Below are 16,744 nucleotides of genomic sequence, written 5' to 3' on the forward strand. Positions count from 1 at the left end.
TGTGCAAAGTTGTTGGTCGGTACCAGTAAGGATGCCATCATCCAAATACCAATTATGCTGCACTAGAATTGGTAATTATCATTCAATTTATTTAATGATTGGCCACAGAGCTAGTGAAAACAAAAGCGGCCCCAAAGGATCCCCTTGTTGACCTACCGATTGGCTACTTAGATATCTGTTGTTAAAATGCAAATGACTTTGTTGTGAGTAGCAAAAATTCGCAAAAGGGGCAATAATAGGTAAGAATTTAGCGACTGCTTCCAAAACCCTGCTTCTTTTTACCGAATTCAAGGCATTTTGGAAATCGATCTTCAATATTCGGGAATTTTTTTGCAGTTTTTCGAAGGAAGTTCTTGTTGCATGTACTATGCTCTCAGCACCACCCTTTACTGCTACTCCCAATTGTTTTGTGTTAAATAGATCAGCAGCTTCTGAATTCGCTTCACGAGCTATGCATTTAGCAATAAGACGTCGAATGACTTCCCCAACAGCGATAGGACAGACCCCACCTTTCAACTTAGCAGTTAGTGTTGCACTACATAGCATAGGAGCAACGAATTCGTGAAGCTGACCCCTGCTCGTCAAATTGACGAATTTTGTTAAACTAGTGACTGCTCGCTTTGGTTGATCAGGGGCACCGCAGTTTACTGCATGCAGCAGATGCTCGGGATACATTTTTTCGCGGCCCAGCTGCAGTAAGTTTGGAGAACGACTCGATATGGAAGAATACTGATGCCTCGTCGAATTGATATGCGTTCGTGTCAGCATCTTGATCAAATTGGGGATCAGGTTGCTTTTCCCTAGGGTGGAGCTTTTTAAGATCATTCAACGTTGCAGCATTGTCAGGTGCGACGCCGTCAGAAGACAGATCTTTCGCTGTCCTTCCAAACTGCTCCTGCAGGCAAAGATTTCGCGCGGCTTGCTAAAGCGTCTATTGACTCACTGATAGTTTTACTTGACTTCTTCATTGAGGTCGCCTCGTACCACAGTGCAGCATAATCACCTGATTTCCATCGCTCAAGTCTGCTCAACAACTGTTCCTTGCTGCTGCTTGTGCTTCTCGTCCCCACGATTAGACGCGCGTAGAACACATTTGCTAATTGCAACGAGTTTTTTCCAATTTTCTAACGATTGCGCGTGTGAAATGCAAGCATCGATAACGGACGTTAGTAATTCTGATCATCTCACCCGAATCTTTACAGGAATGAACTTTAGGGTATGGATGTGCTTACTGCCGATGGTTTCGAGATCTGGGAGTTCATTTAGATTCATATCTATTGCAGCTAGATTTGCTGAACTCGCTGACTGCACAATCTCGTCTATCCGCTTCGCTAAGTCGCGTGGTATCTTTTTTTACTTTAGACAGTAAAGGCGTAAATTGCGAGTAGGCCCATATTGATTTGGATCACACCATCTCATCGAAGTTCAGTACCCACTGGTCATATTTAATTTTAGTTTTTTGCGAGATGTTCAATAACAGATATCTGGTGCAGTTTATTCTTTTTGTCGGGGTAGAAAAGGGTTTTTTTTGGGGGGGGGGGGGGGCACTTGAAAGCGGGAAGCGGTGTCATCGATTATTAAATTATTCGTTTGCTGAATCAATCCCGAAGATAAATTGCATTGTTTTGTCCCCTGACTAAGCTCTGTAGTATTGTCAGTCTCCGTTAACAAAAACCTTCTTGCTTTCTCTAGTTTTCATAACTGTTTTATCTGATTAACATTGAATGCACACTTGCCTACCGAGTTTTTTTATCCGACCAGATAAAAAAAAACAAGGGCGGGTGTCGTTTTGGTTACGTCTCGCTGTTTTGAGGTCCACACAAGCTGCTGAAGAACCATTACATAAATGGTTTGCTCTTGTACACAGTGCTTCTGATATGATAACAGCCAAAAAAAAGTTGATGGGGGGATCAATCTAGGGTGCTCAAGACTCGGTGTACGATAAAATTTGTTTCTATTTTCGTCTTGCTTGTTGAAATCGAGAGAGCAACTTAAACGCACGTGGAATAATGTTTTCCAAATATTTTAAAGAATTGAGCCTTGCGTGTAACGTAAATTATACTAATATCACTAAATGTCATTAGTTGAGTTTAAGGAATAATTAACGTAGCTCTTCAAACGCGGATAGAATAGTCAGTACTTTCGATAGCCTCTGCGTATCTGGACAGTTAGAGTTTGTTCTGACTTTAGGAGAGTGGCAATTACCTTCTGTTGTACAAAAGTGCTCACACGAAGGCCTTAGTTCTGATGAAGCAGCACTTCCAAACCACACTCACAACTGCTGCTCAAGTACAGCAACAATCCAACAGCTTCACGGCATCCTTCACTTCAGCCAGCTCGTCATCAAATGTGCCTAGACTACCTTCGTTGCCTGTCGCTGATCTGTCACCTGGTTAGTTTTTAATTTTAAAAACAAACGTAATTTGACCAATGTAGTGGTTTAATTTTGAAACAAAATAGGTCAATTAAAAACTGCTGCACGAGCTAAGGACAACTAATGAGTCAATGTTGATCTTAAAATGTATTTGAAGCACTCGCATGCAAATTTTGAAAGACCAGGTCTCAGCAGCATCAGATTCTAGAGTGCCGGTTTTTCTGGATCTAGTTGAGAATCCTCTTTTCTAAGCTGTACTTGACAACAATATTACTTGCCCTATAGTTTCGTTAACCTAATATAAGTTAATGCGCGATTGGGGACCTCTAGTTCACGGCCACACTTCTCATGCGCTGCATTGTGAGATGTAAACCGGAATCTCTGGTCGGTCATGGCGTTGAAGCGGGACCAACCACCCGCCAGTCAGACATTTTTCTACAGTGTTTTTTTCTTGATCGAAGCTTATAAAACAGCTCTCGAAATTTCAGAGCTGTGCTTTAAGCTAATAAAACTCTCATCCGTTTTTTGAAAACTACAAAAATGAAGTGATTAAGAAAGAGCCGTCTTTTTTGGGCTAAAATAGATGCAAGTTTTTTAAGTGATATAAGCGCCTCCGTTTTCCTTGCAAAGATGGTCTAAGTAAAAGAAGAGTAAAAATGTGTCGTTTTCGTGAATTACCTCTTGTATTTATATAGGAGGTAAGATGCAACAAGTGGAACAGTCTTCACCGAACAGTGCTGTAACATTGGCAAGTGGTGGTGGAGGTGCAAACAACAGTTTCTCAGTTCTCTATGGCAAGTTCAGAGCAATCTCTTCTTCAATGAAGATTGTGGTCGAACAGCTGGAGGAGAGACAGACCAAGTACCTCGAATGTCAACAGGTCGTATCTGATTGTGTACTCTGCGATATGTTGCTGGTAGTCTGGTAGCCAATCTGTTGGTTTCTGCTTAAGTAATCAAAATGTCTAGACACCCGAAAGTACTACTTTAGACTTTGCTTTGTGCGCAAATACATGCCAAGATACAATGAGACAAAACATAAAGGCGTGTGATTAACCGAGAAATAACAGGGCAAAAAACTGACATGTACGTAATCATAGCCTGTGTCAGTTTCGAGTAGTTGTTTTTCGCTGTGCTCAGCCTTATGTCACGTTTCAAATAAGTTTTAATTGTGGTCCAGATTCTGGAAGACTGTGAGAACATCTACTTCTCAGCCAGGCAGGCTCTGGTTGGACCCAGTGTGGTTCAGGGGGTCAATGATCTCTTGATCAGACACAAGGGAGACCACTGTGGCCTGTTCCGAAACGGCACCTTCATGATACTACAAGTGAGTTGTTGTAAACTTGTTTACTCCATTTGTATTTGTCACTGACACAAGTGCCTTGGGAAATCCTTGACCAGAATTTGCGGTACAATACATCTGTCTTTTTATGTTGTCACCTTGGTTCGAACTGGGCCAGTTATTTGCCCTTTAAACTGTGCCAATGGTACAAATAGATCAATTCCAATGCAAATCTGTTAGTACTGAATGTTCACCAAACCCAGCAATTCCCACCTGTAACAAGAGATATAGCAAAGAAAGTGAATTTAATTCAAACAAGGAGGCTCGCTAATCAGCATTTTTGGAATAAATGTCTACCAAATCAGGAACAGATAGGAAACCCCAAAAATTCAAGTATTTTTCACAAAAAAATGTCTGAACAAAAAGATCGAGTCCTACGCAAACAACTTAGTGGTCTAAAAAAATGCCGCATTATATTGATGAGATCAGCCATTATTTAGAAAGCAATTAAAGACTAACAACAAAATCAAACAACAATAACAACAAACATTAATTACATCCAAAACTTCATGTCCATTTCTTTAAAAAAACTTAACAAGGTCAAAATAGCGTCCGATAAAATTGAAACGGAACAAAATAACTTGTACTTTACTAGAAAAGATGTGGAAACATTCCATAATAAGGCTCGGTAACAATTAGACAAAGAAGAACAAAAAACAGCAAAGTTAAAAAATGGCCTGTTTTTAAAAGCAATTAGTTTCAAAGAAATCTAATTTCAAAACATTAGATTTTGTACACATGCACCGTCCGGCGACGACAATAATGGCATATGTGATTAACGAGATTAGGTAACAAATTAGTTAAAAAGAACAAAAAACAAAGTTAAAAAGTGTTTTTTTTTAAATCAGTTGTTTTCAAAGTCATGAAAGCCATCAGCTATCCACTCAAATCAGAATATAGGCTAATTTATTCCTGCATAAAAAACCAATAAGACCTGTTTTATCCAGGAAATTTCGTACGACTAAAAAGACAACATAAAAACGACAATTAAAGACAAATACAAAAAATTCAATTAAAGTCTTCGAGAAAGGGATGTCGAAGCCGTTAAGACCATAATCTATGCCTATAGAGACTGTTATATGCTCAATTGTACCTTCTTTAGAACGCCAATAATGTACTATGTGAACTGTAAAATATTTTATGTGACAAAACGAGAAAAAAAACGTGAAAAATGGGCCAATGCCTAAAAATAAAAAAGGGGGAAATCTAATAGTGTCAAAGACAGAAAACCATAACGTTACGCGTGAAACCGGAAAAAAGATTTAATTAATAGCCGCCCTCATCTTCTCAGCCGGCTATTATTGCGCTCGTATTTTTTTTTTACTTCGTCAAACTTTTTTTCGCTTTACCATTTTGCCGCTTTTTCGACATTTTGCGTGAAATCTTTTTGACTTCTCTAGGCTAGTTTCTCTCTTCTCTCATTCTGTTAAAAGTGAATTTGAACATCAGTTGCTAAGCAAAGCAATTCAAAATGAACAGAGTCAGTATAAAAATTGAGGTCAGAAATAGAAACGGGATAAACCCATAAAGCCCAATTTTAGATGCCCGCTATTTGAACGTCGTTCCTATAAGTATTAGTTACCTCTCTCTAATGCTCATTGGTGTTGATAGTAGCCCCTGTAGCCTCTCTCTAAGAAACAGAAGTATGTTCAACTACGAAATGCCATCAAAATAAATCGGACTTAAAAAATATTTTTGTACAAAAATCTTTTTTTTTCAATATATTCTATTCGTTCAATCCCAATTCAGCTTATTGGAATCAACGGCGGCTATTTTCCGGCAATCTGCCGGGTATGTTTTTAATTCTGAAGAAAATAGAAATAATAATTCTATAGAAAAAAAGAGGAAGAAGCATTCTTTCTTTGCTGACACTAAGCTACAAGTTGATCAAGTTTTGAGAAAAATAGTGACAAAGTTCAATAAGCCATTGCTTATTTAAAAATCAAACATTTTTAAAAGTGAAAACGAACATAATCTTTCCAGTAGCGAAACTAGATACATTAATTTGGAGCTGTTTAGGAAGCCAGTTGGACCTTTCAACAGTGAGTTTTGATTTGAATTGTTCTTACTTTAATTATCATTAAAAAGATTAAAAAGTGTCTTTAAAAAGACCGACTGAATACAATCCGAATTAGCTCTGTAGTTGAAAAAGATCGTGTTAGCTGTTTTTGGGTGTGTAATTGCGGCAATTTTAATCAAAGGGGACTAAACAAGCTTATTTGGGCCTATTTTTGATGAAAAAGGCTGAATTTTGAAATATTTAGCCAAAATTATAGCCAAAAAATTAAAATAGTCAGCACTACTTTTTTGTCTTTAAAATAAATTCAACAGTACTATTGTTAACAATTCTTATATGTTTCACTAAAATTGAAAAAATTTTAGCCAAAATTTCCGGAAAATGTGAATAAAAATAACTCAAATCTGTATAATATTCACAAAAATGTAAACCACGATAACTCGCTCTAGAAAACGAAATTAGAGAAAAATCTTTTCAATTCCATATTCTACGCTGGATGGGCTTTTAAATGATACCACTCACAACTCTGTACGATGAATATATCGATCGGTCAAAATTGACTGAACAAAAAAACCTATTTGAGTATATAGTTCCTCCCCCCTCAAGAGGGGTCAGAACAAGTAATTGTAGAATGAAATTCCCTCATCATGATCACATGTATTTCTATCAACAGCTACGAAGAAATGTTTTTTTTCTGTTCCAGGTATGTGTGGATGAGTGGGACTTGTTCCAGCACTTTTTCTCCCACCCCACGGAGAGACTGGCTTCGTTTCTACAGTCACTCTGCAACCATTTGTACGATGCCCTCCGACCACTCATTGTGCACATTGTACACCTGGAGACATTGTCAGAACTGTGCACTATTCTTAAATCAGGTTCCTTCTTCTTCGAACTTTCACAAAACAAATGGTCTTGTGAGGTTCTGTGCGGAGGCACGGAAAGTCCCGACATTCGCTTTAACAAATGAAAGAAGTGAAGTTGTTGTTCATTTAAGAAACAAAAATAATCAGTCACCAATATTTTACAAGCTTTAATAAAAAATTTAACTCAAATTTTGTAATTCACAAGCACAAAAGTAATTAAAGTTCAGGGTCCAGTGTTATTTTAGCAAAATATAGCATACTAAGGTTTTATATCCAAGTGCAAAAATTGAATTTACAGGTCATGTACGGAAACGTTCTCAATTTGATTGATAGCAGCCAAAGGGAAGATTTAGACGAAATAATCGGGAAAGTTACTCATGATGATTATGCATGTAATCGAGATTTCTCAGTATTTCCAACAAATAGTTTGGTGTAAAAATACCAATCAATATCCCTCAAATAATCAAACTTTCACTGATCACTGATCTACTTTCACTGAACTTTCTCGTCTTTCGGCTCTACTAAAAAAAACAATTCAAGAAGCCTTTGATCGCAAGAATTACACATTTTGAAGGAAAGGCAAATGTCAGCGGGCGCTTCGTTAGCTGCACCACCAATGACTATATTGGGTCTAGATCACGAATTTCAAGACAGTTTGTAATACAGACCTAGAGTTGAGGTTTATGACTAACGAGAAAGTGCCCCTTTTGTAATGCTGGCACTCTAGATAAGCATGGTGACTATGGGGTTGTCTGCCATGAGCGAGTTGATGGACTTGTACATGCTGCAACGGCATATCAAGACACGAATGGACTCCGGACCGAATAGCAACGGCATATACGGGCTAATTTATGAGCAGTTATTGAAAAAGAGTTCGGAATCAGCAGTTATTTCTCATGCAAATCGAGTCGACCCTCTGTACTTGTTGTTACAGTGGCCTCTCCTCTGCTAACATCTGTTGCTAATAATGTGGCTGAGAATTCAGGGCTAGCCCTTGAGGCAGCAGAGGATTGCAAGTTTGCGCTTTACGAGAAGAGTTGGTAGACTCAAAAAAGGCATTGCTCTTCTAGCAGACTGATGAAATTACCAATCTTAGGGACTCGCTCTTGCTTTCACGTTGCTAACTCAGTCAATCTCTTAAGTCGTCATTCGTGGCTCTGGTATGATGCTGCTTGCACGCGCAACCTACTAGACAACCGCTGAAAACGAAAATCAGAGGGGTATGCCACTGATAAATTGAAAATCAGATTGTGTGGCTTCAATGGGCCAATGTAAAGACCCCATTTTGTGGGTCAAAATGCAACTGTGTTGCTATCTCTGTTAATGAATAGCTTCGCGAGACGTGCTGCTGATTTAGTATTACCATTAACCATGAATTATAAAAACCAAGTAATTGGGTTGCGTCCTAACTCGTGCTGTCTTTTCACAAATGAGTTAGAAAGTAATATGGGTTTGGAGGGTGCTAACTTCTCGGATTGATCAAGAACAGCTTTCAAAATGTAACTAGCAGGCCCGCAAAACCGTAACAAAAAATCATTTACAAGAATAGAAGTAAAAGAAGTAAAGGTTTCTGTTTCGCACCAACTCGGGCTCGAATCCATGCCCCTCGTTTAACAGCCATAGGTCTCACCACCTAAGCCATCTATGCGTATTGCACTTGTCTTTTGTCCTTTCTACAGCAAATTTCTGAACAATGGCGTTTGTGACTTGCTTGTTTTTGCTATACTGCATGCTAAATGAGCGCAAAAAATGTGCATATTAGGAGCTTGATAATGATGGTAAAGCACTTCTCAAAACGCATTTATTACGCTAGGTTGCATGTTTAAGGACCCCTAAAAAATTACGATAGGAGCACTGTTGACCATTGAGCTCAATTGTGACTGATATATACTATAGAAAAGGAAGTTTAGACAATACGACTAAAACTGCTCAAAACTTAGTTTCATAGCAATTTTATGGATAATGGTAACAGAAAAATACTTCAAACTTCAGATTAGCAGTCCTCCATTTTACGAACTGCGCTATGACCACTACAAACCACCGTTTTTCACAATCGCTTTTCTCTTAACAATGAACATCTTTCAGATTGAGAGAATCTTAGATTACGCAAACATCAAAAAGTACAGCTTGAAAAACTTAGTTGAAAGCTAACAGTGTTCTAGATGAGCGCAGAATCTGTAATGCTAAAACTTTGCAAAAAACTTCAAAAACATTTACAATAAATACCTCAAACTTCGTTCGGGACCAATTACAAATTACGTACCCAGGTCAGTAAATCCTGCCTGAGCGAGCATACTTTGAAGACCTCATAGCCTCGTGGTGACTGCAACTGACTAACAGTCTTTCGTCCCAGGGTCGGTTCTCATGATCTAGTTTGAATGTTTCAGATCTTTGACCACTCTCGCTATGTTCGCTTAACAATGCTGCTCAATGCGGATCTTAAACATGCGCTTAGATAGGCTCTTTAAACATGCAAACATTTTGCCCTATCTTAGAGCTCACCCGTTTATAGGATACAATTTTTCATCCCCCAAACACACACTGGAACATAAGCCGACAAGTGTTGCAAGAATTGCTCTTGAACAACAGGCGGCATGGTGTTGATTACAAATCTTCATGTCTACAAAAGAAAAAGTACCGAACACGTTTTCGAACTTTCGACCCTCAGAATAGCAGTCCTCCGTCGTACCAACTGCTCTGTAACCACTACAGACCACCGAGTCCCACGATTGCTTTTATCGTATCAATAAACAGAATTCAGAGACTCAAAAAGTAACGCCTGGAAAACTTAGTTGAAAGCTAAGGGTTGTCTAGACTAGCGCAGAAACTGTAAAGCTAAAACTTTTCAGAAAAACACACTTTTTTCAATGAAAATTTCAAACTTCGTTCGGGAGAAATTAAAAACCACATAGTACCCAGGTTATTAAATCCTCCCACTGGGCGAGCATTCTTTCAAGCCCTCATAACCTCGTGGTAACTGCACCTGACTAACAGTCTTGTCACAGGTTCGGTTCTCACCCATCTACTTTGAACTTTTAGGGCATTGACCTCACTCGATACGTCCGCCTAACCATGCTGCTCAACGCTGCTATTAAGCATGAGCTTCGGGAGGCCACTAACATGCGAAAATTTTGTCCCAATTTAGAGCTCGCGCGTTTAATATATAGGTCACTAATTTGCAGGCTTTTGGCTGTAATGGTTGATAGGAATTGGATTTGCTTTGATCGACACTTTTTAGTGCATAACAAATAACTGATAAAAAACTGATAAAGATGGTTAACAAAATGATAATAATCGAAGGATTGATTTTTTTTTACCAATGTTATCAAAACAAAATTGTGTCAAATGCGTCAATTTTGCATATTTGTGCTGCGTGATAAGTAGTTGATGACCCATCGACTCTAAAAAAGCACAAATAAAAGGTTTCATAATTTATTGCAAAGAGGTTAAAATCTTCTGAGCCATTTGATTACTTTAGAAATTAGATTTTGACGAATTTTGAAACCAGCACAATTCCCTCTTTGCCTTTAAATAGGGCCCTTATTTTTTTTGTAAAATCTACATCAATTTCTCGAAAATATAAATGTTCGGTCTAAAAACTGTAATTTACTAATCGAAAAAAAACTAAAATTTTTTGTTGTTATCGAATGAACCACGTGCTTCAATTGCATGATCAAATTAACAAATCAATGTTCTTAGTGAGAATGTCTGAAACATTTATTGAGTAACAATGTGCCATAAAACACCATCAAGTTTAAACGTTTTTTTAATGCTGATGTAAGCCAATTACACAAATATACTGAGGTTATCTAAAACCTTAACCTATCTTAAAATTCGTAGCTAACGATATGCAGCTATTATTATCTGCGTGTAAATAAATTTTTATGCGATTCCAAGAAACTGCTTTTAAGAGGTCCTTTGTATATCCCATAGCTGAAGACCACAGAAAATCACAAATGGAAATTTTCAGTTTGAGGGATTTAATTAAAATAGATATATAATTAAGTGCTTTATATTAAAGATGAGTATTCAACATAGTTAACTGTTACGAGTGGTGGTCCACAGGGTTCAGTGTTTGCAGTTTTTATGTTCACTGTTTACATTAACGACCTTCCATCTCTAATGGAGAACAGCACTTATCTGTTTGCCGATGACACAAAATTTATTGGAAGTCAAATGAATTTATTTGCGCTACAAAATGGTGTAGACAAAGCTATCAAATGGTCGCAAGAAAACAGGTTGGAATTCAACATGGCAAAGTTTGAAGCTATATGTTTTGATGTGAAAAAATTAGATCAGTGTAGTGTCCATTGTATGCAGACGTTAGAGAAATTACATGCAAATCTTCGGTGAATGATCTTGGTATAATTTTTACTAATAAGTTGAAATGGGATAGTCATATCAGTCAGCGGCTGATGACGGCACAACAAAAGAGAAACGTTGTGCCTTCATCAGCCTATCTTCTTGAAGAGAAACGTTCCCTTTTCTGCAAATACGAGAATAAAAGTAAGTTCGTACAAAAGTTACATTTTATCAGTTCTCCTTTGCGCGTCAAATGTTCGGTTCTCGAATTGGCCAAATTGCATAAAACTGGAAAAGATGCAAAGACGAGCGCTCAAGTGGGTTTTGAATAAGAATTTTTTGCCGATTGTGACTACAATCAGAGCCTTATTTACCACAATTTGTTGCCAATCAGTTTTCTTTTGGTTCGAAATGATCTTCTTATGCTGAACAAAATTTACAACTGTGATGCCCTCAAGTTTGATGATTATTGGAAAGTTCTCAAGGGACCGGGCGGTAACCGTTCTGCAGCAAAACAATTTTTGAGGACAAATTTTGTTTTGACAAAATCAGTCAAATTGGAAGAGTATTTTGTTTTGAGAGTTTTAAAATATGCAAATGTTCTCACCCAGCGAAATGACCTCTCAACTTTTGACTGGACATGTCCAACAGTATTATTTCGGAAACAGTTTAACTCTCTTTTGAAATTAAAGGCTGTGAACTTTAAGTACTATCAGTATCCTGTAAGTTGGTCCTGTTTTTGTAACTAATTAACAAGGTGATTCCCGTATCGCGGGTACCAAGTCAATTTAATAATAATATGCAAAGTTTTTTCCAAGAGCTTTGACATGATAATTATTCTAGGATACGTTGAAAAATGTTCGAATGGGTCTGGAGAAAACAGGCCATCCTCGCCTGAAAATTCCGCCATTTCTGAAGAAATTGTGGAAAACTAAAAATATACTTATGCGTGTTTGCTTTTCCGTTGTTGGAATATAACCATATGTAAGGTTATTTTTTTCGTACCCTTATGATGATGTTTTAATTACATAACTGTCCCCACATCTTAATACGCTAAACAGTTGTTAGTCGCGACAACTTGCATTAATACTGGTGGATGGAAAAGGTGAAAAATGCTTGAATTTTTACACAATGTTTCTAACAAGCCGCAAACACCGAGTATTTTTTGAAGACTGGCAGTAGAAATGTGCAAAATTATTATCAAAAATAGAGAAAAATATTTTGCAGAGATGTTGGGTGACAAAGTACTGTCAATGAAAGAGAGGATTGGAGTGCTAGAATTGACTTGCAAACAGATGCTGGAGGATATCCAAGAGAGACTAGTGTACAGAACACAGATGTACATCAGGAGTGACATTCTGGGATATTCGCCTGTCCCTGGGGATCTCGCATATCCTCAGAAACTGATCATGATGAGACAGATCGCAGAGTCAATCAGTCAGCAAAACCAGCAACAACAACGAGGTTAATAATAATGCAATAAGGAATTTTTTGCTCAAATATATTAATCAACGTGGTTACTCAACACAGTCTGGTCAATTATAGGCAATAATTTGGATTATAAAATCGAAGTCGAAACCATACTTCCAAATACACGTCGGTTGCGTCCATTTTTGGCCGATTTGACGTTTCGAAAAAGAGAAAAGACTACTTGTTCTCTTCGCAGATCCAGATGTCTGGAATTGGAATTTCCAATCTGTCAGCTTTGTTTTAATTGCTATCAAATGAAGCTCTGGCAATTATATTAGTCATGCTTGTCTTTTTAATTAATTGCCTCAGTGCGATAGCTGTGGCTATTATTGGCCGTATCTTGTTTTTACAATTGAAAAAAAAATTAAATTGTATAGGGGCGCTGTCTTTTGTTAAGATCTGTTCTCACATTTTCATGATTTTTGAAGTCAAATTGAAGCGATGATTTTGGTCACGGCGAGACTGGAAGTGGAGCGAAAAAGAGTGGCTTTGCGGCGTGAAATCTTTTCAATCTAAGTTTTGAGTTGAGTGAGAAAACGGTGTATGAACAAAAATTCGCTTTCTCGCCAGTGGTTTTTTCACATGCGGCGTTCTGTGACTTCTCAAATGACTCTGATTTTTTTCGATTTTTTTGATACGATTTTTTTTCTTAATGGCTTTATTAATAGCCGCAAAACGATAGCTGAGGCTATTATTGGCCTTCTCTTGGTTTTTACAATTCAAAGAATTTGAATTGTATTGGGGCGCTGTCTTTTTTTAAGATCTGTTCACACATTTTCATGATTTTTGAAGTCAAATCGGAGTAGTGATTTTGGTCACGCCGAAACAGGAAATGGAGCGAAAAAGCGAGTGGTTTTGCGGCGTGAATTTTTTTCGCTCTAATTTTAAAGTAGAGTGAGAAAACTGTGTTTGAACAAAAATTCGGTTTCTCGGTAGTGGTTTTTTGTTCACATGCGGCAATTTCACTCTGACTTTTACTGTTTTTTTTTCGATTTTTTGGATCGGATTTTTTTCGAAATGGTTTCCCCGATCCACTCATATCTCATTCTAGGCCTAGTTTTTTGTTTGAATTAAATTTTCATTTCTCGCTAGTGGTTCTTTTGTTCACATGCGGCATTTTGACATTGTTTTTTGTTTTTTTTTTTTATTTTTTGATCTGATTTTTTAAAAATGGTTTTCTCAATTCACTCATAGTCCATTCCAGGTCTAGTTTTTCTGTTTTGTCAATGAAAATTCTTTGAATTGTACGTCAGGACTTGTCCTGCTATGTTTTTTTATTTCGTCGTCAAGATTTTTGCTACAACCATATGACGTCACAATCACTTCAAATCTGCTTTTTCTTCATTCATTCATGCAATTTCAAGTGAATTGCGTGGGTGACGTCATTTTTCACTCTTAGTAGAGCGAGTTGTTTTTGTTCATTCGCGTGATTAAATTTTTGGTCACACCTGACTTACCTCACTCTCTAAAATGACTTCCTCACTTTGAAATTGACTTTTATTTTAATTCAGAGAGATAAGGTCAAGTGAGTGCATATCACTCTAATTGAAGGTTAGTTAAGTGCAGCTCATAGGGGCAGCAATAAGTTATACAGATTGTTAATCAAAATTTAATATCTCATTTCTTAATGAAAAGTAAACTTTTTTAGTCTGTCTTTTTAAATCTTTTTGAGACTGCAGATCTGCAAAGCTATTGCGGCTATTTTCTGATAATCTGGCAGCTATGTTTGTCTGATAGTTGTTTCCGTGTGATCATTTAACTTTTCGTCCGCAAAAATGAGATATTGCCCATCTGTGCTGTGCAATCATGATTGCAGATATAATCATGATTATACCGTAAGGCATACATCAAATGTAAAACATCTTTAGTGGAGGATTTTTTTCAAATGAATTTACTTTATTAAGCAGAAAACGTCAAAGAGTTTTGCGAACGTTTAAATAACCGAGATTGGCGGAGACTTTTCGTATACTTTGACATCCCATGTTTTGTAGATTGAACTGTTAAAAGCTAATTTCAAACTGACTGGAAAAGAATTAAATATGCAAGAGTTAAATACGAATTGTAATTGATTTCCAATGGAATAATCAGCAGCTTTAATAACCATAACCAAAGGAATCTAAACTGTTGATTGTGGGGCCTTGTTGCTGTCATGTGAATCAAATGCCTCATACATATATTTTAACGTCATACTTTAACGTCGAGAAACATTTGATGTAGTAACTTGCATGACAGTTTATGGTTTTTATTTTAGACAACCCTGGTGTAGAAATGTTGAGCATATATGTTATTAATGGCAAAAAAAAGTCCACGTTAAAAAGTTTTTAGGAGAATTATCGAGCGATGGTGACATCTCATCGGCAGCTGAGGAATCAGTTGACGATGTGAACAAATCAGCCAACATTGGATCGGCTTCGCCTTCAGTCCCATTGAGACGTGAGAGTGTGATATCAAAAAGAAGTACAGGAAGTGGTGGTGGTGGGAATGACATTTCACCTGCAGATATGCATGGCATGTGGTACCCGACTCTTAGGAGGACCCTAGTCTGTCTGTCCAAATTGTACAGATGTCTGGACATAGACATATTCAGAGGACTTGCTCAGGTCACCTATTAAGCTCTAACTCTTGACCTGGTTGATTTAACGGGTCGTTACCATCATAGCCCCCTTCAGTGGTCATATAACGTATAGCCCCTCCAATTGATGTAAATAAACCTTGATGGGGTGGGGTTATAGTTTAGTGGAGGGGCGGGCCTATAATGGGAAAAGCCCGATGGACCATAACATATTATTGTTAGCAGATTATAGCAGTTATTGGCAGCTCCCTGTATATATTAAAATTGATATGAGATTTTGATAAAAAAAGACACTTTCTACGTAATTAGAAGCTAGAATTTTTACTGACAGGTGTTTAATTGCTCTCGAACGAAGTTTGAAGCATTTATGGTAAGTCGTGTGCGTCGTTCTTTGTCAATTTTTCGCTTAAACATTTTTGACTTTTTGATTGACTTTTACATCCACCACCTCTTCAGTTTTTCGTTATCTAAACTGTTCTCATTAGATTTTTTTTTCAATTTTGATTTTAATCTTAATAATGGTCATTTGAAGCCCGTTATTAATCTTAATGACACTACGAGCCACAACCAGCTCCGTGCTGTAGTTAATACTTAGTGGTATGATATGAAAGATGAATAAATCAATAAAAATGAAAAAGAAGTTTCTTTAGAAGTCTCATGGCAATTTACAATCTCGACTCTGGTATGCTTTCAGGAGACTCTTGGCTGTTGTGTGCAATCTCTACTCTTCGCAGCCAATCAGATCAAAGCCAACAAATCTTTGATGGACTCACAGCTGTTCTTCATTAAACACTTGCTCATTTTACGAGAGCAGATTCAACCCTTTCATTCTGAATTCTTTGTCACTGAAACTGTCCTCGATTTCTCCAAAACGCGATTGGCCGCACTGGGTTTGCTTAGCAAGCGTGAACGACTGTTCAGTTTGAGCAGAAGCAACGCTTTACTTCAGTTCCTTATTGACGGCAGTCCTCAAGTCACCGAATTGACAGTGGACTCTAAAAAAGACGTCGACATGCAATTAAAAAAACATTGCGAAGTTTTTGTTGAGAATTGTTGCAAAGCGTTATGTGAACCTCTGATGCAGTTCATGGAAAAGGCCAAAGTTATTATTGAGCTGAAGAAAGAAGGTCAATCTTCAAACTCAAAAGTGGCGTTGAGAACTCAGCCGTTTGCAAACGCGAAGAAACTTCAAGACATTGTTGGAGCCACTAACAAACTGATCAAGACTCAATTGCCGCCCTTAAAAGATAAAATGAGTCTGTATCTGGCAAATAGGGACACGGAGGCAATTTTGTTCAGACCAGTGATGACGAAAGTTATCAAGACTTTCAACGATGCGAGGCAACTTTTACAGACATATTACACGGAGGAGGATGCACAGATAATTGGTCTACCTTCAGTAGAAGAAGTGAAACTATTACTTGCCTGATAACTTGTAATGAACTTTCAGATTGTGACGAGTGTCTAAATATGATAACTGTAATACATATCAGTTGCATTGGTTCAAATTAATTGTGTATATTTGTATGCGAATTTCTAAATTAACTTCAATTATTTGGGGATGGTATATTTTCAGCTGTTGATCATTGTTCCGACTTCACTTAGTGGGGGAGGAACTATATACTCAAATGGGTTATTTGTTCAGTCAATTTTGGCCAATCAATATATTCATCGAAGATAATCTTGAAAGGTATCATTGAAAGGCTCTTCGAGCGTAGAATTTGGAAATAAACAAATTTTTAAAATTTCCTGTTATTCGAGGAGTTATTGAGGTTTAAAATTTTGTCAACATTTCATATTTGGGT

General features: G+C 37.4%; 1 protein-coding gene across 1 annotated transcript in view; it reads left to right on the plus strand.

Annotated features, from left to right (window-relative positions):
• The window catches only part of LOC142354122 (conserved oligomeric Golgi complex subunit 3-like), a 55,122-nt gene extending 38,594 nt beyond the window's left edge, over positions 1–16,528 (plus strand). The window contains exons 7-13 of the mRNA XM_075406391.1: positions 2,191–2,392; positions 3,070–3,254; positions 3,554–3,700; positions 6,436–6,607; positions 12,125–12,361; positions 14,693–14,967; positions 15,634–16,528. Coding sequence (XP_075262506.1) covers positions 2,191–2,392; positions 3,070–3,254; positions 3,554–3,700; positions 6,436–6,607; positions 12,125–12,361; positions 14,693–14,967; positions 15,634–16,368 — 1,953 coding nt within the window. The 3' untranslated portion in view covers positions 16,369–16,528. The remainder of the gene's footprint in view (positions 1–2,190; positions 2,393–3,069; positions 3,255–3,553; positions 3,701–6,435; positions 6,608–12,124; positions 12,362–14,692; positions 14,968–15,633) is intronic.
• The last annotated feature ends 216 nt before the right edge of the window (positions 16,529–16,744 follow it).

This window comes from Convolutriloba macropyga, chromosome 15, assembly GCF_964194025.1.
Source record: "Convolutriloba macropyga chromosome 15, txConMacr16.3, whole genome shotgun sequence".
Lineage (NCBI taxonomy): Eukaryota > Metazoa > Xenacoelomorpha > Acoela > Convolutidae > Convolutriloba > Convolutriloba macropyga.